The 24,361-nt window shown below is 42.8% G+C and overlaps 1 protein-coding gene across 6 annotated transcripts in view; it reads right to left on the bottom strand.

Moving 5' to 3' along the window:
• The window catches only part of LOC146198164 (uncharacterized), a 41,262-nt gene that overhangs the window by 11,483 nt on the left and 5,418 nt on the right, over positions 1-24,361 (bottom strand). For 2 of the 6 annotated variants that reach the window (XM_084593491.1, XM_084593494.1), the window contains 13 exons: positions 23,145-23,183; positions 21,173-21,366; positions 18,901-19,019; positions 18,685-18,761; positions 13,635-13,757; positions 10,341-10,425; positions 10,153-10,247; positions 8,447-8,484; positions 8,200-8,346; positions 7,911-7,982; positions 6,881-6,898; positions 3,019-3,138; positions 1,225-1,347 (listed from right to left, as the gene is read on the bottom strand). In XM_084593491.1, coding sequence (XP_084449617.1) covers positions 1,225-1,347; positions 3,019-3,138; positions 6,881-6,898; positions 7,911-7,982; positions 8,200-8,346; positions 8,447-8,484; positions 10,153-10,247; positions 10,341-10,425; positions 13,635-13,757; positions 18,685-18,761; positions 18,901-19,019; positions 21,173-21,333 — 1,178 coding nt within the window. In that variant the 5' untranslated portion in view covers positions 21,334-21,366; positions 23,145-23,183. Of the gene's footprint in view, positions 1-1,224; positions 1,348-3,018; positions 3,139-6,880; positions 6,899-7,910; positions 7,983-8,199; positions 8,347-8,446; positions 8,485-10,152; positions 10,248-10,340; positions 10,426-13,634; positions 13,758-18,684; positions 18,762-18,900; positions 19,020-21,172; positions 21,370-22,507; positions 23,115-23,144; positions 23,184-24,361 lie in introns of those variants that run through there. The other 4 variants (XM_084593490.1, XM_084593493.1, XM_084593488.1 and 1 more) reach the window with 3 other exon arrangements.

Here is a 24,361-nt window from a genome sequence, read left to right on the forward strand (position 1 = left end):
TCTTCTAAGCTCACTCTAAAGAAAGCCCGCAAAATACAAAAAAATATCACATGGCTATTCGAAATAACAAAATTAGCTGCGACAGTGACTCGGCAGCCCAGTTCCAGCAGTAGGCTTGTATGTTAGCAATCAAAATCATTTTTCTTACTTTTTTTTCTTGGGGGAGGGAGGGGGGGGGGGGGGGGGGGTATTTTTTTCAGCCCAAAAGAGCCATGTCCCTTATAAAGAGACAAGTTCTAAGCGTGCCACAACTTTTCCCATTTCAAAAACACCCCGTCTCCTCAGTGCTGCCTTCATTCCAACACCTAGAGCTGCTCAGGGAGATGGGAGGGCAAATAGTATAGGAGCATGTCATACTGACAATACAAGCAGCACAAGACTGAGGTACAATCAGTTCCTCCTATAATTTTTGTCTTTTTGTCTATCAAAGGATGTTTTTCTTCTACACTCCCTGAAAAATATAACAAGTGTTAATGTGTACAGTGTGCACTTCCCCACCTATATTTCCTCTCAACTTGTCTCTCTCTCTTTGTGTGTGTGTGTGTGTGTGTGCTGCATTATTTTATAACGAAGTTTGTGCGAGATCTGACGATAATTGCAGTCAGCGAAGTGCCAAGAAGATAAGAACGCAGCTTTCACTGCCGGGAATCAATGTAGGGAAAAAGCGAATCCGCCTCTGCAGACAGCTAACATTGCTCAATCGACAGCCGCAATAGTTTTGAAAGACAAAGACAAGATTTGCAAACTTCAGGGAGCATTGAAGATGAGGCCATAATGAACTCTGATGTTTTTCTTGCACATGGACAAAGTCCATGCTTTCACCGCTCGCTGCAATCACACATCCGATGAGGTGTTGCGCAAAGTGGAAGATGTACTGCAATGGTGTAATGTAGTGCGTGGTCGTGTTTGCTGCACATGGCAGAAGAAAATAATTCCTTCAAATAAATCAGCTTTGAAGTTAGTGCATTTCCACTTCAGGTTTTGCTTGTCTACACATGTGCCTAGTGCCAAGATATGTCGTTTTCATACCTAGGTTTGACCACTGGCTTACAAGCATAGATTTTTCATTACAACAATATTTCAAAATAACGATCTTTGCAGTCTCTCGGAATTCATTATATCGAGATTTGACTGTACTAGACATGACCCCAGTCGAAACCAAAAGCTTTCTTTTTTGCCTTTTTTTGTGACTCATTCTAAACAGAAGAGGGGTACTGTACTCACTAGCGTCCGAGGGCAACCAGGGTCTCGGACATGTACTTGCGGGCATTGGGGTGGTTCGGATTCAGGGTCAGTGCCTGCTCAAAATCCTCCAGGGCCCGCCGCAAGTTGCTGTTGTTAGCGAATCTGCACACATGGCCACAACATCTGCAGGGCAGCACAGCAACTTCACATAAAGAAAAAGGGGGAAAAAAACTGCGATACTTTCTGAATTTCCCGATAACTTGCCCTGAATCAAGAATATGCCTGTTCAGCTACAGACGTTGCAAGTACACTTTTACATATAATCAAAAAGGAAGCTTTATCTTGCTGCAAGACTATAAACTGCAGCCAAATTTGTTAGGAATCATAGCACGCTACCTATGTTAGGAGACCACAACTGTAGCAAAATTTGTAAGGAATTGCAGCACATGAACTTCACGCAGTGTGCATCGCTGTTATGAGCTCATTGTCGAATGTTCAGTGCTGCTGACAGCAACACAACATCATTGGAGACAACAGAGTCGAACAATGGCAACTTTCTTTTGAAAAATTAGTTGTTTCGAGCAACCTTCGACGTTCCTCTTCAAGACGAAAAATTGGAGCCAGAAATGATAAGAACATTATCAAACTCTGTTATAGCATCCACAACAACTGTGAGAAAATCAGATTTGGCCTATTTTCAAGTGCACAATGCAAATTGTGGTGTCACCCCGCATTGGGTTTAAGCGAACCAATAAGCTTATACAATAAAATCTCATTACAAGAGGCATGGTTACGAGAGACACTCTGTTATAAGAGACACTTGAAAATGGTTTGGTTGGTTTTCCTATATTTGCCATGTTAACAGCATTGCATACAAGAGACATGGTTACGCACTCGGTTACTAGGGGCAACTTTTTGGGGCGTCTGGAGTAAATTCTTCACTCTTTAGAAGAGACAATCCAGATACACTCACATTACACGGCCGACATTGCACTAGCTCACATGAACTTCATTTCTCATTCCCTTGGCTTCATTCTGTTCTGTTCGGCAGGTGCATGCAACACCTTGCATGTTGCAACTATTGTCCCACTGCAACAAAATTTCCACCATTCTGCTTCTATAGTGCCAGTCACACTCCTGCACTAACTCTTGAGTTGAATTCACGTTGGCATAAATTTTTGTCCCAGCTTCCGCAATGCCAGCTGCATTGTATGCCGGTAGGCAGACTGGTTGGGCTCTAGAGCTGTCGCCACTTACATAGGACAGCTCTGCTCGACGATTCATCCGCATAGTTTCGCATTCACTCTCCCAGGAAGTATTTGTGGTGGTGATGATGGTAAAACATTTTCGCAGCCAAAAATGAGCTGAACAAGAACTGGACCAATTTATAACACAGAGCTTTTTTTCTCAAATTCTTAATTTGAGCCGAACAAGAGTTCCGTGCACACATTTCATTAACGTGCTTCTTGTCACATCGAGATCAAACGTTGCCTGCATAATGTTTAAGCAGTGCAAATGCAGCTACCTAAATATCAAAGCTCGAAAATACTTCAGACCGAAATATTTAAAATATTCAACCATAAGCCACTGAAATGCAATGCATGCTGAGAGAATGACATTGTTCTGCTGATTTGTACTCAGGGTAGTGCTAAAGCTAGGTAAAACTATTCTGCACTACTCTGCTGCACTTCCTGCCATGTCATTTAAACTGAATTTTCACTGCACCTATTCTCAAAATAAAGGAAGGCTTTGCCTGGTATACAGCGGCCTGAGAAGTTACAAAATGTGCACAGGCAGGCTGCAATTGGGATGCAACCAATGCAGACAACTCACAGTGCACCCCTGGCCACCAGTGCCTCCACGTTTTCAGGGTCAATTTGGAGGGCCTTGTTGAGACAGGCAAATGCCTCGCTGTGGTTACCAGCCTTGAAGTGCATCACTCCGTCCTTGAGGCTGCATGCAACAGAAGACGTATGCACTCAGTGCCAACAGAAATTTAACAAGCAATGTCAACACCCATTCTCACAGTAACCAACAATAAAAGTTCATCTGTGTAGGCCAACAAAGTTGCAGAAACACTGATACCACAAGGCTGTGGCATACTCGGCAGAGAGCACGCAAAGTTAATTACAGTAAAATCTCATTGGTATCGTAAAAAAGTGATACCACTTTGTTTTTGGTATAGTATAATGATATAATCATGTTTTTGGGCGTTAAATTTTTCTTTTTTTTTTTTGCTTGTGGCTGACACTCTATGTAATGGACTTCCGTGCAGCTAACGATCCTATTTCCTCGTGGGTTTGTATATATGATCATGAAAATGAATGAAAAAACCTTGCCGTTGTGGTTTCAAATTTCAGATCAAAGAAGTCCTAGCAGAAGGCAATAGTAGCCATAGTAATCATAGTAATGATAACGCTCATGACTAATCATTGTCCGACATAACCTTTGGTAGATATCTATTTACTCACCCACCCGCATAACCCCCCCTTTTGCGATAAAGAATTTTTTAATTTTCCCGAGGGCACCTTAGTTTTGCCTATCTCTGCATACCTCAGCTCTGATTATAGCAACGGGCCAAGACTTAACATTGAAAGTTTATTTTCTGACATGATTTCCTGTGAAGGGAGTGATGCTCTCAGTGAAGTTTTAAACTAGCTTTGGGGCTTCTCCTGAGCACAGAGCTAAAAGATAGAACTGAGCCTAGTTTCTAAGAGTTTAGGAGTCTCTCACAGCCCGAGTCGCTATGGGACGTTAAACACTACAAATCAAACAAACAAAAAAAAAACTCAGCTCTGTACATAGAAAAATATATATAACCAAGCAGGCAGCCTTGAAGTCCTGCTTGCTTTTCACCAGGCAGTTCAAGAGTGACACGAACGCTGCGCTCCATGTGTGCTACCTATACTGCCGGGCGACCCACCCTGGTAGCTTGTGCAGTGTGTCACTCACGCAAAATCAAACGCATATAATTTCTGAACTTTACCTATATTCGTACTCTGTACCATTCTACAGGCACATGCAACACAGAATCATACTCCGACCTTTCAACTGTGGCTAACAAGAGCATTCCAGCCATCAGTAGAACTTAGCCTACTTCATCAAATCCCTACATTCAGCGTTAAATAATTGGAAGCTGCGAGAGCTTACATATTGTTTGCATCTGGCTTCAGAATGGTACCAAGCACAATTATCGAATTATTTTGAATTCAGTGACGCTAAAGGTAGTTTCAGAACACGCCAAATCCCTCCAAAAGTTCAGTAAAACATCCCAAAGCGACTCAGGCTATGAGAGACGCCGTAGTGGAGGACTCCGGAAATTTAGACCACTTGGGGTTCTTTAATGTGCACTGTTTCACTCGTGACATTTTGAAGCCTGTTTTGGATATTACTAACTTTGGATTATAAGTTTTTATGCCAATGAGAACCGTATTAACAAGATTCCACTGTACATGCACACAATTTAAAAATGTGCTTTCAAAGCAAAGCGCTCTGCTCCGATGGTTACAATTTGATCAAACTTTTGCAAGGTTGGTCCTGCCATCTGCAGCAATGCTGCAGACTTTTTTTACCATTATCTCACTCTGTCCGCTACAGGGTGTGAAAGGTATGGGGCACGCTCTGCTAAACCTCCGCGGGTTCATTCGTCACTACCAGTGGCAGGCCAAAACAGTCTTATCACACTTCTACTCTCCCTCTTATCTTTTGTTTGCAAGCTGCCATTCTTGCTTCCTCCAGGCCAAGAAGTACTCTCTCCACTCTTGTAAAGAAACTGAACACCAAGAGGGTTGAAGAGAGCCCTTTTATACACTGGCTCTATGGGGCATTTCACAGTGGCATGGGAAAGACCGAATAATCAAGCATGCTGGAAAAATTAAGGGTCTGAATTCTCGGCCAGCAACTAATGCGTTCTGCTGCATTAAAAGGTTATTTTAAATAACATCACTGAGCCAAACAACATTCAATTATTCAGGCTTCTAAAATTAAATTTAAAAACTTGACTAGAAGCGTATTATCTGTTTTTCTTCCTTTTTTTTTGTTGTTGCTTGAAAGAATGTGATACTTTGTGTATTTAGAACACATCAACAAGCTGCGCCAGTTATGAAGTAGTGTATGTAGAGTATGGAGCAGCAAACAATCATTGACTGTCGATTTGGCAACTGCGGGTTAAAGAGAATGCGACCTAATCAATATGATTGCTGCCTCAGGTGAGATGCTAAAACTTTTTCCCCACTCATATTTGCTAATCAGAATTTCTGCCTTTCCCCGCAACACAGGGTAAGGAGTAATGGGAATTAGGAGAAATTTCCCAAAAGCTCGCAATGCACCTGCCACTGCACACCGAAGCACATTGTTCCTTGTGATGTGCGTAGCTCCAGATAAAGGCACAAAAAGCTGCACGGTACAGCACGAGACAAAGCATTGAAATGTAAAGTAGTCCGCATATAATACGAGGTTCTTTTCCTGATTCTATTATGTCAGATTTCAGCCTCGTGTTATATACTATTTCATCCTAAATTCGCAGTTCCGGCCTCATTATTAATCAGCGCTACCAGCATCAGGCATCTAGGCAGAGGAGGCACTATCTAGCGGTGGCATCAGCTGACTGTTTCAATACCATGCTGACCCCGCAATCCTCACTATCACGGTGCCCGCAACGCGCACACAACCGTAAGGAGGTTGACCGCACCTCGCACGATGTAGGGATAGCGAAAGGATCACTCAACATGTACGTTGCATGCGTCTCTCCCAAGCCTCTCCAGCTAGCTCTACACGCTCTACAGCTGAATCGCGGATGCATGGCCAGCATTCCCAAGAAGCGCGTCGGTTGCAACTTTGAGAAACGCGGGATATCGAATGCATTTAGAGGTATCAAATACCAAAATATGTCTTCAGCAAGTGTCTCCTAACAAACGAACATTGGACGACGACGATCGCGAAAACCCTGAATGAAAGAACGTTTCCTAGGCAATCACACCGCGCCTGTGCGCGGTGCACCCAAACAGCACCTTGTGCGCTGCCATCTCTGAGTCCAAGCTAGAAGCGGCCTACTGGGTTTAGAAGAAACGGAAGATCATGCGCTTTCCGTGACTGAAGGGGAGAATGTGAGCTGCTCTTGCGGTGCGTGAAAATCCCCGATCAAGCGTGTCGGCGGGTGAAGAGGCGCGAACCAGCACCGGCACATTAGGTTTGTGGCACCATTCGACCTCTGGTATGGGGTGGCGTTAGACGCTAAAGCCCAGAGCGAGTCTGTCTCCCCGCAAACGCTCGCATTATATGTGAATGAAAGCTTTTTTTCCCGTTTTTGCTATCCTGAAATTACACCTCATATTATATGCGGGCTCATGTTATACGTGGGTTTTTACAGTATGTCAACTAATGAATGTGCAGCACAAGCACTTTCAAAACTCTGCCCTACTTTTTGCAGACCGCTACTGACTGCCGTAATGTGCATTGTAGCTTCTTGAGACCTGCTTGGTTTTAGCAAGACAAAGCACAGCCCAAATGCATGGTGGAGGAGGGGAGAAGACAAAACCAGCCAGTCACCCATGCGCGAACCACGAAGGTGCCTGTCCCCCGCACACAGACAGGGCACAGAAACTCAGCACTGCTCAAAGAGAACAGTGGCAAGGCATTACCTGGCCAGAATTTCACCGAGCACAAGGGCCCAACCAGCAAAAGTAGAGAAACTTACAAGCTGTTTAGGTCAGATCTGTGGAAGTTAAAAGAAAAGCGAAATTAATGCCCGCAAGGCTGCGCTATATGCCACTAAGAAACAAGCGCTCCAGCCACCACTATACATCATTTAGGTAACATAAGTCAAGACCTCCTAACCATGGTTATAGCTTAAGCACAACTATACAAATTTTACATTAATGCACAAAGTATCCATAATAATCATTTTAGCTCAAATTGCAACCAGATATTAAATTTTATCACTAATGAGCTTTACAGAACCTTCACGTTTTGGTCAGGCGCCTTGTGCAGGTACCCAGTGCTTGCAATCAATCTAAAAGAAAACGAACTCCTGCCGCAGACCAGCAGTAATGGCAAAAGCTGGCCACTCTGTTCATGTGAACCTTCCCAGCAAAATAACTACCAATGCTGTTGAGCCCACCACACTGGGAAGGTGACATCTGTATGCTGTGCAGTCCCAAACTAAAGTAAAGAATCATGCAGCCACAGCACGGCAGAAATTATGTGTAGAGTACAGTACTAGTACAGTCAAGGAACTGAGAAAACCGTGTGCCTAGTGGGTACAAACTCAATTGACTTGCATTTTTCAACAGTGTTGCATAGCATGCCACAATGCTCAAATACACTAAATTCTTCCAAGTAAATCTGGTCCCTAAGCACCTTAACTGCTGGCTGCTAGCCATCAGTTTTTTTTTTTTCTTTTGTTTCTAATCCACTGATGACGCAAAGAATAAAAGGCACCTGATTTACATCGAAACTACATCCCACCTCGCTCGCTAGAGCCAAAGTCCTCTGCCTGCAGAAGCTTGTTCCAAGATTCACCATCATAGCTCCGAGATGCAATGCAAAAAGTCCTCTTCATTCATACGAAGTGTTCGCTATAAGTAGGCTCGACTACAATGCATTTCTACTACAATGCATTTTGCCCGCTAATGAAATCCTTATGTTTCACCATTTTTTCCCTACTGCTATAGTAGACTTTTCTACGTTCAGGAATAGGTTTCCAGAGGCATGAAGCAGGCACATACCTCTTGTAGGCCCACTTGGAGGACTGGGCCTTTCGTAGAGAAGTAGCATACTCTTCTTTTGGGTACTCTTTCCTGCAACAGTGCAATCCAAGTTACTTTCAGAGGTGAAAAACATTGCAAGCCAAATATGCCGACACACTGAGCTAACATGGGCTGCAGCATTCCTTGCACACAGTCTAAATGCCCTCCTGTAAAAACGCACTGCAAGCCGTGCACACTCAAGGCTCACTGTGCCAACTTTTAGAAAGCGAGAGACAGGTTAGCAGCTGTACACGACAATGCAACTCACATGTGAAGGGCCTTCGTCAGCGAAGCCTGTCTCCATGACGGGATGCCCAACACTGAGCAAAGGTGGCTTGCCACGGCAGGGTTGTTGAAGCCAATGGTTCGCTCAAGCACCTCCTGATACGAGCGGCCATGAGTGCTCATCAACCTCCTGCACAAAATGTGAAGTGTGTGGTAGCATGTCCAAGTACCAACAACATTACCGCTGCACACTAAGCCTAAAGGCAGAGAGCAAGCATAAAAAAACTCACTTGTGATGTGAAGGGATCTCTTCATCAGTGACCAAGCCCTGGGAAGCATCAGAAACATAGGCATGCCGTTTAGTTTACTTTCTTCCCCACAAACTTCGTGGGGAACAATATACAACATGTAGACTACATTCTAGGTTGCAGCCATAGGAGGCCGACGTCCTTTTTGTTCATCGTATCACTGTGATGGCTCGGTGGTTAGAGCATTTGGCTATTAAAACAAAGAACTTGGGTTCAATCCCGGCTGAGGCCGCTGCATTTCGATTAAGCTGCCCGTGCGCTGCCCAATGTTGGTGCACATTACAGATCCCCAGGTGATTTGGAGTTCTTGCATAAAACGGTGCAATGCTGCAAGCAAGCTTATATATATGTCCCACTGCACTCCTCAGTTTGCAAAACTGAATTGCCAGACAACTAAATAATGCTCTCCAATCGCAAAATCCTCATCAAGGGCAGCAGCCTTGCACCTAGCCAGTAAAAAAAATTAGCGCTCCTTTAACTTTGCCGCTACATATTTGTCGAATAACCATTCACTCTTTTGAACTGTGCACAGCCAGTAAATATGAAGTTGCAAGACATTATACAGCTGAACAACGCAAAAACAAGAACAGCCCACATGTAAGCATTTTTTTAAATATTTTGAAATGCCCAGCCAATGTTCATAAAAATCAATGCATTTGATTTAACAAAATGCTGTCAGACTTCAGCCCCACAGCAAACATTTCTGAAGTAGCAGTCCCAAATTTTCTTCGTGCAAGAGCCACAATAATAAAATTACAAAACTTGGGGGAAGACTTAAGCTTTACTTTCAAAGGTATGATGTGAAAGCATTAATGCCTCTTATTTGCCAGCCGTATTCAAATACCATATTCACTAATTCAATGATCTCGCATCTTTCAAGAAAAGTTGACGAGTGGAAAAAATAAGGTTCTTGCGATCGCTGAAATTTCATATGTCTATCCATCATTAACAAAAGCAAGCAGTCAGACATAATCACGTTGCCAATTTCTAACACTATTCGTTACAAAAGGTGCTCGCTGTCATCATGACACAATTCAATGATTGTCCTAACAGCCAGCACCAATCATGGTGAGATATAGTGAACCTGCTCAACACCAGACTTTCAAACATGCACTACTGCAACAGGGCAGAACAGCAGGCTGAGCATGCCATCATTTCATTCATGGGCTCAGAGTCTTAGCACTTTGCCAAGTTTGCCAAGCATGTCAGCCCTCCAATCACGACAACGCTAATGTGCGACATCTTGGTGGGCTGGTATGTTATATAACTCCACACACAGAAGTGGGGAGAGAGTCGGCTTATTACAGATATTTATAGGTATATTAAAGGTATTTCCGATTAGTTATTTCCACACGGTCGCATTCATATTTACTCATCTGTACAGTTCAATTCCAACAGTAAGAAAATTCTCAGAAACTTAATTTCCTCCTTGCCAGTGTTTGTGCCAATGCGAAGTTAAATGTACACATTGAGTAGGGCCACAATCTCAAATATCAGTACCCAGAGTGTGTTGAGAATGATGCGAAGAACAAAATCAACACCTTCAAGTAGCACCTGTAGGCCATGAGTTTGCAGTTTCATGGTCAAGAAATGAGCTACATCTTCATGAAAAACAAGTTCAAGCTATTTTCAATGGTGTGCACAAAAACTGCCTACGCACAGCAGCAAGAGACATCCCACAGCCTTACCAGTTTCATCAAGTGCTGTTGGTCAGCAGGAAGAGCATCTGGCTTCATAGAGAGGATGATGCGCTCAGACTCCGAAGAGCAGCTGATCACTACAGCTGCAGGTACAGTCAGGCACAGGTACATTAGTCAAAAGTCCACTTTTAAACAGGAGAAAAAAAAAAAAGAAACATTCTCAAAACATGACTAACCTCTGACAAAGTCTTTGGTTTGGAATACATCAAAGGGGCTCTCGTGAGCAGAAAATGTGGGCACCTGATTGAGAGGGCAGAAAGCCTAAGAGAAGAAAAGCAGTAGGCATGACATAAGATCTCCGGGTAGACAACTACTGTCCTCCACATACTTTGGTTAAAGCAAGCAAGAACATTCTGCTTCTTATTAACCTTGCAGATTTAAAGAAGGTTTTTACAAAGTAAGCTAAATGCCACAAATGAGTCTATGTCATGTACATTTCAGACACTTTTTTCTTTTATGACATTGAATCTTTATAGGCACTATTAATTCTACAGATGATCCCGATGAAAGCAAGGTTAACAAGTTCTGCATTTAGTGGACGCGCATAACAGCACGTGTACAACCAATGGCAGTGCAAATGGCAGAGACATCATCAGAGAGAGAAATGTGAATCAAGCAGGAGTCTTCACCCTCGGCAAGCATCTTGTCCCTGCCCTCAGGTGCACATTTCATGGGCAAAGGAGGGGGCCGCCAAGTGTTACACAGTGCTTTCTTGCTGAGCTCTTAGGATGCATGTCTTGCAGGAGAAGGAGGAGGTCAGCCAGTAGAAGAGACAAGTTGATTGCAGACGTGGTGTACAACATGGTCGCCTCGAGGAGGTGCCAGACAATGAGCAGTTTCTCATAGTCCTTCATTTTCTTAACCAACTCAAGACCCAAGGAAGTGCATTTTGTTTTTGTTTTGTTTGCTCGCTCACATAGCCAGTCTTGCTGTGCCCTAGAAACAGCGTCAAGAGGACACACACTGGAGATTTTTGGCAACAAGCATAAAGAAGACAATGATCATCAGGTTCGTTAAGCGCAGTGGGGCATACTCACACCTGCTGTCAGCACATGTGCATTCTGCACTTCAACGCACAAACTCTGGGTACCTTTTATTTTTTTTTTTTTTCGGTCTGCCTTTCTCTCCTGAGAGGAATATCACACTGGTCCTTACAGGCATTGAAAACTCATTAGAGACATCTACCATTTTCCTGGTGTGACGATTATGTGTGATGAAAGTCTTCCCCTTCCTAGATGAGAAAAGCACAATCATTAAAAAGCACAATCATTAATGAGGGAAGACTGCAAACACAAAAGTAAGGCAGTGATTAAAGGTAAGCGACCACTGCTGTACCACATCACCTAGCACCTTCCAATCGCATTTTGCACCCAGGAAATCCCAAATGAAGAAGCCCCCAATGGGTAAAGCCTTTGAATGAACACACCTGCCCCCAAATCTGACTGCACTTTGTGGGATGTGCATTCGATCCGAATTTTACAGCAGCCTACACGTGCTATGTAGCATGTGCCTGCACATAAGCAGATATACAGCCATAAACATAATGTCCCAGGCCAATAGAAGCATAGCTTTTGCTACAAAGATCTTTCCTGCAAGTGCGGTAGACCAACTATATTCGACATAAAAACAAGGTAAACCATAAAGCACATCCCCAACCACTAATCAAAAGCTAGCAATCCTTTATCACGACTAGCAAATGCCTAATTTCTTACTATTTCCCAATATGCCAATGTTTTCTATGCCCTGAAAAAACCAGTGATTAGAAAGACTTTGCTCATTCCTTACACTCCCCATATGCACGGCCGAATGCAATGTCGTAAAGATAGGACTGAATAGTAGTAAGTTTTCATATGGAGGGCCAGAAAGAGTTATAGCCAATGATCTCTCACAGCTCTTGATAACAGTGACAGCAAAACATGTTACGATGTTTCATGCGTACAGCACATCAGTCAGTTTTCATATGGAGGGCCGGAGGGAGTTATAGCCAATGATCTCTCACAGCTCTTGATAGTGACAGCAAAACATGTTACACAGTTTCATGCGTACAGCAGATCCACCAACACTTTACATGTAAAAGTAATGCACCCAGAAAGCCATGCAAGAAAGTCCTTTTTGGTAGCAGTTGTTTATCAAATAACAATGGCCACAGCTCCTAAAGAAATGCCTGTTCGTAAGCACATTACTTTCCTAACAAGGAAAACAGGGGAGCCTGTGGCAGGCAACAAATTAAAATATAGGAAGCAGTCATTCAAATTTTGGCTGCAGCAACATGTTGTACAACAAAGCAAGGTGGCTGTCTTATGTTTCATGTAGTCGGCATTCACACTGCAGAACGCCTCCTTTCACAACAAGCCTACCTCCACTGGATTGCTCAGGCAGGTCATGAAGGAAAGTAGAAAATGCAATCAGAACAGATTCAAAGATCTGCCAAACTTCACAAGAATATTAACTACCCCAAGCATTTTCTTTTTCCTTTTTTCTCTTGCCATAGAAAGCGAAAAGCAGGCATCAACTATGTAATGTCTAACTCCCATGTGAACTTACTTCCAAAACGTGGAGCTCAGTGGAGTTCCTTAGCTGACCCAATGGACAAGTGTGGTACTGTTCATTTTAAAACATGTGCAAGAAAACTGACCTGGTTACAGTTGACGGCTGGGGTACCATACTCCTCTCATTGATGAGCCCGTGCATTATAAATACTGACTTTGTGTGTTGAAACAGCAACTATTTTTACTCTCTCATGTAATGCAATTAAACTTGCTAATCCACGAAGATACCCTGAAAGGACACCCATAACTCAATCACATTAGCATATCCAAAGAGGACCACATTCCCACACCAAGTCTTCTCCAAATAGCAATGACAAATTGGCTTCAAGAAACTTAAAAAGAGAGAGGGATCCAGTATGGCTTTACATAATGAGTAAAATCAGAAAGACTGAGGGACAAGAAAAAATGGATAGAAAAGTATGACAAAAAATAGAAGACTTAATAGATTTCCCTGGGCTCTTCACTCGTCTGAACTTCCACAAGTTGGTCTAACCTACCATGACTAAAGTTTACAGATAATGGTCTAGAAATCAGTGACTAGAAGAAGTCTGGAGTAACAAAGAAATCAAAATACTTGACTTGTGGTTCGTCGTGGTCTCACTTGACCTATAGATGGTTTATACGGTAACTGAAGTTTTATCTCAAATACCATCTCAAGAAACAAAATAATAAAAGGGCTAATAAGAAGCAGCCGTTCTCCATTAAACAGATGAGCACTATCTAGATGCCCCTATCTGTTTTGATTCGAGACAATGGAAACGCACGCTGCACATGCTCTGGAGTAGCTTGCGAACCCACAGTCATACACTTGCGTTTGTACTTCCTTCTACAGACATGACTGACCCTAAGAAATGCAAGGGCAAATAACCCAAGTAAACATGCACATTACAGCACTCTGAACACAGAACGGGGCCTGCTCACCTTAATGGAAAGGTCATGAATCTCACGGCGAAGGCCCCCGTCCAAGCAGACCAGGGTGACAAAGAGGCCATTCTCCTGCTTGCCGCTCACTTGACCAATCACAGTGTCGCCCTTCTTCAGACACTGCAAGTGAGGACGACCAACAAGGCAAACCGTGTCTCTCATTTTGGCACAGCACGCTGGCGCAGGGTGTGATTCGCCTGGAACACTTACGTCCTTGATTACTGTAATTGGCTCGGATGTTCAAGTATCTTGCTTACATTATTTCACTTCCATGTTATCAATTCAAGCACAAGCAGTATGCCAACATTTTCATAACATGTTATATTAAAATTTCGGGCAGAGTATGCAAATTTCAAGTGAACTGAAACAAAAATTTGACAAGTGAAAGTTATTCTGTAGGAGCTTAAGATTATGGCAGTTAGCATGTGCACAATACAGATGCCAAACCAACTTCACACTGCAGTGCCTCTAGGATACAATATGAAAATTGCATTAGAAGTGCTCAAAAAGCAATGCCAAGAGTATTCAAACAAAAATAACATATTCTAGCAGATAGCCAAAAATCATGAAAAAAGCATTATTTACACTATTCACAAGATTGGCCATTGTATAATGGCAAGTTCACATTACCCCAAAGCATTGGTCAGATTTTTTTTTTTTTTTTTGTCTTTTTCTCCCTTCCTTCACAATGACCAATTTGCTAAGCTTACATTTTTGCCATCTCTCAGCCATAAATGCTCAAAGGGTGCAACCCCTGGCTAGCTTAGACGCAAGGCTCCCAGATGAAATCGTTTACCCTCCTCTTACGCAACCCCTTCATCAGCACAGCTGTGACTGCTGGTAGCTGCACAAGCTGGTGTAGTAACGTGTCTTGATGCCCAAATTGCAAATGCAGCGTTTATACCTAAATATATCAGATTTCTCCTGGCCAGGTGAAAATGTCTGCAAGTTCTTGTTTACTGGTGCCCTGACACAAAGAAGCCCCCTTCTCATCTGCCTACTGACTGAACAAGGTTACTATCGCTCACCCACTGTAACAATTAACTTTGAGGCAAAGTGGTTTGTATTCAGGGGGTCTTGTTCCATGCCACTTCTAAAAATAAACCATTCAAGTTCTATCCCCTCGCTCGTCACATCTGAGAATTTGGCTCAACAGTTTACTTAAATGGAAACCTAATGCAAGCCTCGCTCGCTCTAAGCTGCTGCTCACGCAACATATTAAATTTGTATAGAAGTGCTTACGACTACCACGCCCTACCATTTAATAATGCTTCCCTAGAGATGCTATGTTCACATTTGCCAATGGTGCATGAAAATCACAGGTCCTGGCTCCGTAATACACTACGGATACATTATGTATAAGGCGTGCACACTTATTTCCTTACATCCAAGTTAAGGGAAAAGGCACAGTCCTAACCTTTAGCTGCTGGTGACGACATACAAGATCTTACATTTTTGAGACATCTGTTCATGCCCAAGAAATCACCAGAGATGGTGAATTTTATGCACAGCACATATTGTCATATATGGCATATCATAGCATGGACTTTTGCTTTAGAGCTGTAAAAGAATGGCGCACATCAGTTGCACAATTTCAAACACAAAGTCAGTGCCAACTGTGAGACAGTGTGTTCCAAAACAGGCACTATGCAACTAAAAACAAGCAGTTCTCACACAGCACTGCAAACTCCCCAAAACGAGTTGAATGTGCAGCTAATTTTCCCAAGCCACGAAAAATCTGGACAAAAATACTGATGGCCAACGGGGGAAGAGTCTATACAGTCTATGTTAAATGGTGCCCCTTATACAGGAAACAAATACGATAACGCACTATGCAGTAGTGCTTATGTTCCAGATCCTTGGTACACGAGTATCTGTATTCAGTCTCTACAGAAATGAAGCTGTCATTATAATTAATTTAAGTCATAAATCATGATCAGTAGAGCACCATGAAAATGCTGTCTGTTAACCGATTCGTCAACAAAAAACTGTTAGTTTAGAAAAAAGTGCTTAGAAACTCTTTCTATTCTGGTCTAATCCTTCCACTGTGTACTATTTTCAATTATCACGTTTTATAAAGTTGCGGCATTTTTGCACGAATATACGAAGGGAAAAGGAAGTTCCGACTCCATAAGAAAATAACATTTCATGTGAATACAGCAAGCACTGCCCTTTTTCTTCCCTTCCCTGCTCCTCACTGCATTTTTTTTTTTTACAGCAGCCCAGAGCCTTTGTTTACAGCCAGTGTAGGTATTTTCCTTCATGCATGCCACATGCTTAGTTTCACAGCCCTAAAGCTTTCAATAAGTTGGCTTTTCCTTGCCTGTTGTGAGGCTAGCGGCCAAGCCATTTACAAACTGACCACAATGTCATCATTCCACGGAAAGTATGTTGCCATGGTCAAGTGGTCTTTAATTCAGCTGCTTATTACGTCTTTACTAAGAAAAAACTACTAAATAATGTACAGAGGATGAAATCAGACCATAGTTTCATTTTACTATATACATCCAAATTTACTACAATTTACTACAAGGGTCTCTCCTGACCAGTTACAAAATACTAACTTTAAAGCCACATTTAACACCGTTTATAAATGAAATCAATCCCTATCGCCTTTCTATTTTACAAGTTTTGTTTTCCTAGCCATACCACACTTTTGTTTCTTGGCCATACCACGCGACTATAGGAAAATTTGAAACAGCGCTAACACACACAACCACAAAGATAGACTAATGACGAGACACAAGCGTCGTTCATCTACCTCTGTGGTTGTGTGTTAGCGCTGTTTCAAATTTTCCTATAGTCAAAATGAACCAACTCGTCCAAAAAGAAGTGTTAATGAACTACATGACTAGGAGTCTGCTATCCTCGAGGTCAGTTTTTTTTTATTTCTTTTTTCCTCCCCATTGTTTGGTATGTTTTTTCAAGAACTAGCAAATCCAACAGAAAATAAGCTATTTATATGCTTGCATAGATTCAACTGGCTAGCAGCAACATGGGGATGCTGCTGATTGCTTGCTCTTAACCGCAACAAAAAACATCCTAGCTAGTTTTTGCTGGAGATATACTTACAATACAAGGCAGAAATAAGCATGTCGAATTTCTACCTTGTATTGTAAGTGGGTCAAAACTATCTTCAGCCAAATTCCCAGTTCTGGTCATGGTAATATTAGGCGCTATCGGCATCAGGCTTTCTGCAAAAAAAGGTGGGTCGCCCCTTTCAATAGTTTCAGTTGCGAAGAAACATCACCATACCTTCAGAAACACACAGAACCATAAACAGGGTGGTCATCCCTCACACTATGTTAGGAGCTTAAGAACTGTCCTCTGTGGTCTTAAAATAACTACAGCAGCCACACGCATCGGTACTGTATCATGCGCTGCTACAAAGACCGAATAAGGTAGGTAGAGCTTGCAGTTACTGCCACCAGAGGTCTGAAGCAGACCTCTCCAGCCACGCATTGTGTTTATATCGTAGAAGCTTGAGCCATCAAGAAGCTTGTCAGTGACACTTAGAAATGGGGAATACAGAACACATTCAGCAGTACAGCAAGATCTTGTTAATTCTGTTTAAGGGCCAAGGAAATATGTTCGAATTATCCGAGTGTTTAAATTATGAAACGGCCTAAAACCATTTGCATCATTTATTCTAATGAAGACCTTAAATATGGCTGTTCTATACATATGTGAAGAAACCTAAGCGACAGCGACAATTTTTCATGGCTTCGTCAAGTACTTTGCTTTTCACACTGTCAGGAATGTCTAAGATATGCCCCAAATTCGTAACACCCCTATGGCCCTTTTAACAGCTTTACAAGTAGCAGTGCAGCGTCTTCACAAATGGCGACAATTCAGCATACTCAAACAGCCTTAGAACAGCATGATGCCATCACAAAAACAGCTAAATCACCAGTGATGTGCAAAGCAGTGTCCAAATGATGGTGACTGGTCGCTGTGCTACCAAAGGCAGCAGCGAGATGACGTGAATTTAACAGAAACAATATTGATACTATGCTGCTGGTGGGCTATATTTTGCCAATGGGAACTTCCAATGGTCGTTCTGCACCAAAGTGCACACACCCTTGATGCATGAGCCCCATTGTGTTATGCAATTCAGGTTTGGAGAGGCCTCAATAGGTGGCTTCAAGGGCAGTGTTTCAACATGGCCCTCCATCCAAATTACACAGTGCAAGCTTGCCCATGTCCAAATTAACGAGTGTCTGACCAAATTATTTTAATTTCCAAAATGATGGAGGTGGAATTAAAAGGCTTTTACTGTACCAAAGAGGTTTTTATGAAAAGACGTCTGACAAGGGCCTGTCGGCAGACAGCACACCCAATAACGACAATTGCCAAGTTCCGACCATAACAATATTTTCTGGGCACACATGCCACATGGCTGCCCATACACGCATAGTCACAAACCCACATCAATGCATGCTAAATAATGGCGCCTACGCTGCTATCCGCACACGTACAGGATGTGGCACAACACTTTACAATACTGGCACCACCATGTTGTGCCACCCCAAGCACATGGAGATGCATGCCACTTTTCAACACCTGGTGCAGGGTGGCATTGGACACACGTGCTTTATAGCTGCCCATCGAGCACCCGAGTAGAGAGTGAAATGCAGCGCAAATAATTGCTTTCATGGGGCTCTTATTAGAATCATATATGTGGTTGAAAACTTTTCACTTTTTCAACCCCCAAATTACCCTTTGTACTCTTTGTGCAGGTGGTAAACAACCACACAGGATGGCTCTTTGCTGTGTTTGAACAGTAACTCCAACATCTGTTTCACGTCACACTCATACACATTATGTCACAGAAGCCGTATAAATACTCAAAACTCCAACTCTGGCATAACTTCTCTTTGCCGATCTTGAGCCAAATTTTAAAGAGAGGTACCCCGCAAACTTAGCTCCCACTTCCACCATCAGTGCGCATGCACAGCATAAATATATAGGTGCATGAACATGAAGCACTCCAGCATCAAGCGTCATCCTTGGGGTCTTCTGTATAGATTCAACCATGGACTGGTACCTCAAAAAAATGCTTCTTCCGTTCGCTGGCAGGCACACTCATGAAGCTCTCCAGAGGAGGCATGACGGCACAAAGCTCTGAAAAAAAAAAAAAAAAAAAAAAAAAAAGAATGGAGGAGAAGGAAAAAAGCGTGTAAATGCTCACACCATCTGCACCATAAGGCATGTCACCTCTAGGCCATTCACAAGCTCAAATAGATTGAACAGCAGCTCGTACCTTCATTCTCGCCATCTGTGGTGGCACAAACAGGCACAGAATCCCAGGTCTTGTACAGCATGTCCGCCTTGTGTGCCAGAAAGCGGATGAACTTTGACCTCTTGGCTGGATCCTGAAGCCTGTAAACAGTAACAGATCGCTCTTATAAAATTCTTGCCTATGCACTTTAGCACTGGCAATTTCTTCATAAAATGGCAGAGTTGCCACTGAAGCATACAACAGATTCTTCATTCACAGCTTCCATAAAACAGCGGTATTTCTAAATCACTTTACGATGCAGCATTTCGTGTGCTCCACACTCGCATGACATTTGTGTGTAAACTGTAGTGCACATTTCGCTTATTAAAAAAGGGTCCCATTTCAGCTTTAAAAATAAAACCATAGTTAACAAAGCTGCTTGAAAAGTCTGCTCTGAACCCTGGCATGCAGAATGCTCTCGAGAGCTTGCGCCTTTGGGATGCACACCCAGTTAGACCTCAAATTCATCACAGCATGAAGCCACGACTTGGTTGCGAGACAAATGAAACTGCTAGGGAGTGACAGAGACACAGTGGAGCCTCGCCAAAATATGAGCCTTAAACCACCAGACATCCCCAGCACCATCTTTTAATCTGCATATGTGAAAAAAATAAGAGAATATTCGCGGTAACGCGGCAAGAGCACAATTAAAAGATGCTATTTTCATTGCTCCCATTGCAGGATGGGTTGATGCGACGTTTCTGAACGCGGCAGACATTGGTTAGAGTCAAATTTTAATCACCGTATTTTCCGATTTATTAGACGCACCCCTCATATTTAGAGGCTTTTAAAGAAAAAAAAAATGGTATACAAGACGCACCCTTGTATAAGACGCACCTCAATTTATCCAGGTTAGGGCAATAAGACTCTACTATATATGCTTGCTCGACCATTGCGTGCAATGTGTCTGAAAGAAAATTTGTTACGTGCGCGTACGAATGATAGAAAAAAAAAAAAAAAAAGAAACAGGCAACACTTATGCACTAAAAAACTCTCGCTCAGTGACAGCAGAAACACTATTAATGCTCAAAGCCTTGAAAGGCTTCATCTCTGTATGCGGATGCAGATTTCTCGCGACAGCGCTCGGGCACCCTCTTTACTCTCATAATCACTGTGCTGATCGCCGCTGCACGCGGGTGCTCCGATGTACGCAGCAAAGCACACGCAGGAAGGAGAAAATACACATGCAATAGCCACCAAACAATGTTGTTATTCATAACTGGGAAAGACAATCGGCTCAATCTGGCTTGCCTTAGCAGCGTGGGAAGGGCGAGGAGCATGTACATTGCCACCTTTTGGCATTCTGTCAGTGAGACAGCTGCACAATTCTAGAGCACTATAACGAGTGTAAATATTGTAATCGCAGGTGTCGCTACCGTTACAGTTTCATGATAAAGTTCGCCTATAACATTGCTTAAAAAAAAAAGCACATAATACGCACTATTGTATAGGACTTCCTACTGAAAATTTTGTAAAAGAAAACGAGTCTTATACACCAAAAAATATGGCAATTTTCTTTTTCATTGTAACAATGCGTTAACAGCACAAGCTATTTTTTCGTTGCTCCTCAGGGTGTGTTCTTTTTTAGGCTACACTCCTCAAGATACTTTCTTGCCACACTCGCCACTAAACCACCCACTCAATCAGTTTTTTAACTTTTTATTTTTTAATACCCTCGATCAACAAATACCAGCATGCAGATCGTATACCATTCCTCTTGAGGTGTGCACTGCCTTGCAGGTTGCATTCAGTGATGTCCTGGAGCAAAATGTGCAATTCAGCGAGCTTTGAGGCATGCTGAGGGGCAAAACCAGAGTTGGTGCAATGCACCATCACAAGTGTGCAGAACACAAGGTTATGTGTCGATGACTGCCAGATCCTTACACTTTTAGCGAATAGGTGCTAAAGCATGACCAAAAAACACTTGCTTGGAATGTAATATTGGTGATTACAAAACCCTTCGAACTGTTGCAAGGCACAAGGTGACTCGAAGGCAGTATCTTTAGGGCTAGCCTACCTGTTCGAAAAGCTGCACTGCCCATTAGTTCCGCCATGCTTTAATTCTGTGTCCTGCATGGTAACTTCTACACAGAAATAACATTGTTTTGTTCAGCATCCACAAAATGCTTGGCTGGATGCAAGCAATAACTCTTATTTCAAATCTACTCCAACTTCTTTTCAAGCTATACTCCATGATCCAGTTCGTTATGAGCGTGCAGCTGGCAACCAGCAAGAGAGAAAGCATTAGGCTCACAAGGGGTCCTTGGAATCCCGCTGTTTACTGGCCTGCAGGTCAGCACGGCTGATGCCCTGCAGGGCAAAGCCCACACGCTCGATGCCCTGCTCCTCCTTGAGGGCAGTCAGCAGCTCCTGGCCGTAGTTGAGCAGCGGCTGCTTCAACAGCTGAGGCTCCATCCTGACCTCAGACTCGTCCTCACTGCTGGGATCCTGCTGTTCACGAGACACACCAAGCTCCAGCTATGAAAGTGCACAACCGAACCTGTGCTACCTGCCAACAACAGTGTCAAGGCTGCAGCCGAGCCAAGTTCCTAGCTTCATGCATGGCCAATGCAGTCCTCAACTGTGCTCTCACACTAGCATCACCTTGATGCACCCTCTAATGTCCAAAATTATTGAAACCCACAAAGCCATGCCTGTAGACTAAGCAGACAGATTCTTTGCATTAAGCTATCGATTATCCGCTCAATACATATCACATTGTGTAGAAAATAAGACCTCATTTCTTAATTTTATGCCTGTATGCAGGCCTAACCAATTATGCTAACAGCCAGTGCTGCAGTAAGGCCCTCCTCAGCATTCATAGTAAACAAAAAAGAGTAGGGTTTAATTTTATTTTATAAAAGTAAAGCTCAGTTACAAGACTTTCTATTTAGTAAAGAACACATTTACAGCCACACCATGTCACATTCAATAACTGCAGTAAAATAGGCCAGTGTACATTATATTGTATTGTATAAGCCATCAGAATGCAAGATAAAAAGTGCTCAGCAACTGAAGATATTTGCTGGCAATTTCGCTTCTCTCTGTAAGCAGACTTCATTTTTCTCATGAACAATCATTGCTTCTGAAATGGAAAAGTTATTTAGTAAGCTGGCACAATTTACAAAATGAGATCAGCACACAAAATCTTAAAGAAGTCCAGCCATGAAAATAATTGGTGAAAAGAAAGTAGAAAAAGATAATTCTTACAAATTGTGTGCTTCAAAATGCTACCACCAAATTATGGAACAAATAAAGTATCAATAAGAAGTGAAGCTCAGCAGTTATCTTGCCAAAAAAAAAAATTGTTTCTACTTCTGAGGCATGCTGTATAATAAAAATATAGTAATAAGGTAACTTAAAAAAAGCAGCCATTTCCCATTAAGAAAAGCTGCAGCCATTGCAGTTAGTGAAATTACCACAGTGCCATGTATGCACCACTGCAGTCAGGCTCCACAAGAAACATGATGAACGCTTCTATCCACGTCAGCAGCTGGCTACAAGTGCACTCCCAAAAGGCAAAACTAGCAAGCAAGGCTATGCGGTCAACAAAAAAGAAATAACTAAATTCCATAGATAACAGCAATACCTCAGGGACATGAGGAAAGTCCAAATCCATTGCCCCCAACATGAGAAGGCCACTGGCTTTGTACCACAAATGCAGAAATGAAATGGCTTCTTGACACGAGCGTTTGCTAGCAAACACCAAGGGGTGCTGCTTCAAGAGGTAAGGACATTTAAATCAAATCCAGAAGCAAAACCTTGGCCGTACTAAAGCTTCACTTAAAGATGCCAAGAAATCAGACACGTATTCCACAAAGCGAGAGACTCAAAAGCTGCTATTCCATTGCCTTCTTTTCTTCGTTTACATGCCCTCTTACAATAAAGGTCACCAAATGCCAGCTGTGCCTGACGTGCTCCGCACAAAAGCCACTTGCACACTGACACAATGCTTCTAGCCATTAACATCACTTTCATTACGTATCACATAACAGTCGCGACGTGGCAAGTTTGTAGAACTTCAGAAAACTCTCTAATAGCAACATTTAATTCCCATTTATTTTTTTTAACCAACCTTTCAGCACACACAGCAGTACGTTAAAGAGTCTAGAAACTGAAACAATATCAAAAAAATAATAAACATGCCTTTAAAATTATCGTTCCTAGGCAGATTCCCGGTTTGCAATCTGTCTTAAAAGTACATTCAGACAAAATAGGCTACGCACCTGACAAGGTTCGTGGTCTGAGGGCTTGTTTCTCAGTCCCTGTTTTAAAAAAACGAGAACATGGAACATGTAAAAATGAAACATGCTGCTTCCCCCCCCCCCTACTGATTATCAGTCAACGGCAAGCATTGGCAAGCTTTCTTGAATATTCGTCAGATATGATGACCATACTCTCCTCGATCCAAACATAGATCTCTCAGCGCTGCAAATAAAATAGACATCAATACTGAAAACAAAATACGAACAGACAGGGCTACAGCCAGATAAAACTTAAGATAAATGCAACAGATGCCCCTCAAAGAAAGCCCTTCAGCCGATGGTGTCAACCAATCCTCGTGACTGTGGTTAATCCATTTAAGGCATAGTGGACCTCCTTTCAGAAGTCTGCCCCACAATGCATTGTCTTGGTCCCAAAGCAACTCGGGCTATGAGAGATACCACAGTGAAGGACTCCGGAAATTTAGGCCACCTGGGATTCGTTAACGTGCAGCGACATCGCACAGCACATGGGCGTCTTGCTTTTCATCTCTATCGAAAATATCGAAAAGTGGCCGCCGCGGCCGCGATTCGTCCCGCATCCTTTGGGTACAGTAGTCGAGCACCCTAACCACTGCACCACCATGGCAGGCTTGACAGCATTGGCTACAGAAGGGGCCTTTGTGGGGCAAAACCACCATTTTCTTCAGTTGTATCAGACTACACATATATTTCCAAAACCTGCATTTGGTTCCCCATAATGCTGAATCCACATAAAAGCTAAAATTGCAGTTTTGCTCTGCAGACTGTCAGGTGACCACAAAACAGTGTTATACTATGCACAGCTTGCCAAAACAAGCCATTTACAAGGAATGGGGTCCATCCAATAGGGTTACAATCTGGTCAGCTGCATGGAACCACTTTGAAGCACCTAAATAAATGCCCCTTCTGTAGTCTAGGGTTACCAAATGTGCAATTTCCAAAAACAAACAGCTGGATGGGTCATGTGTTCGCAATACTTTACCATGCCTCCCCAATCTTCAGTGGATTTTGAACAGTCTAAATGGGAGCACACCACAACCACATCTATTCCCATGCTCCTTGCGATTAGAGCCTCAATAAAAACGAATGCGAAAAACAATCATTTTGGCAAAGCCTGAAGCACACACACACACAAAAAAAAATAAGACAGACAGGAGAGAGCCAAAATAGCCCAAGAAACAGCCTTGGTGAAAAATGAA

Source organism: Amblyomma maculatum, chromosome 2 (assembly GCF_055883805.1).
Source record: "Amblyomma maculatum isolate TAMU_Amacu chromosome 2, ASM5588380v1, whole genome shotgun sequence".
Taxonomy (NCBI): Eukaryota; Metazoa; Arthropoda; class Arachnida; order Ixodida; family Ixodidae; genus Amblyomma; species Amblyomma maculatum.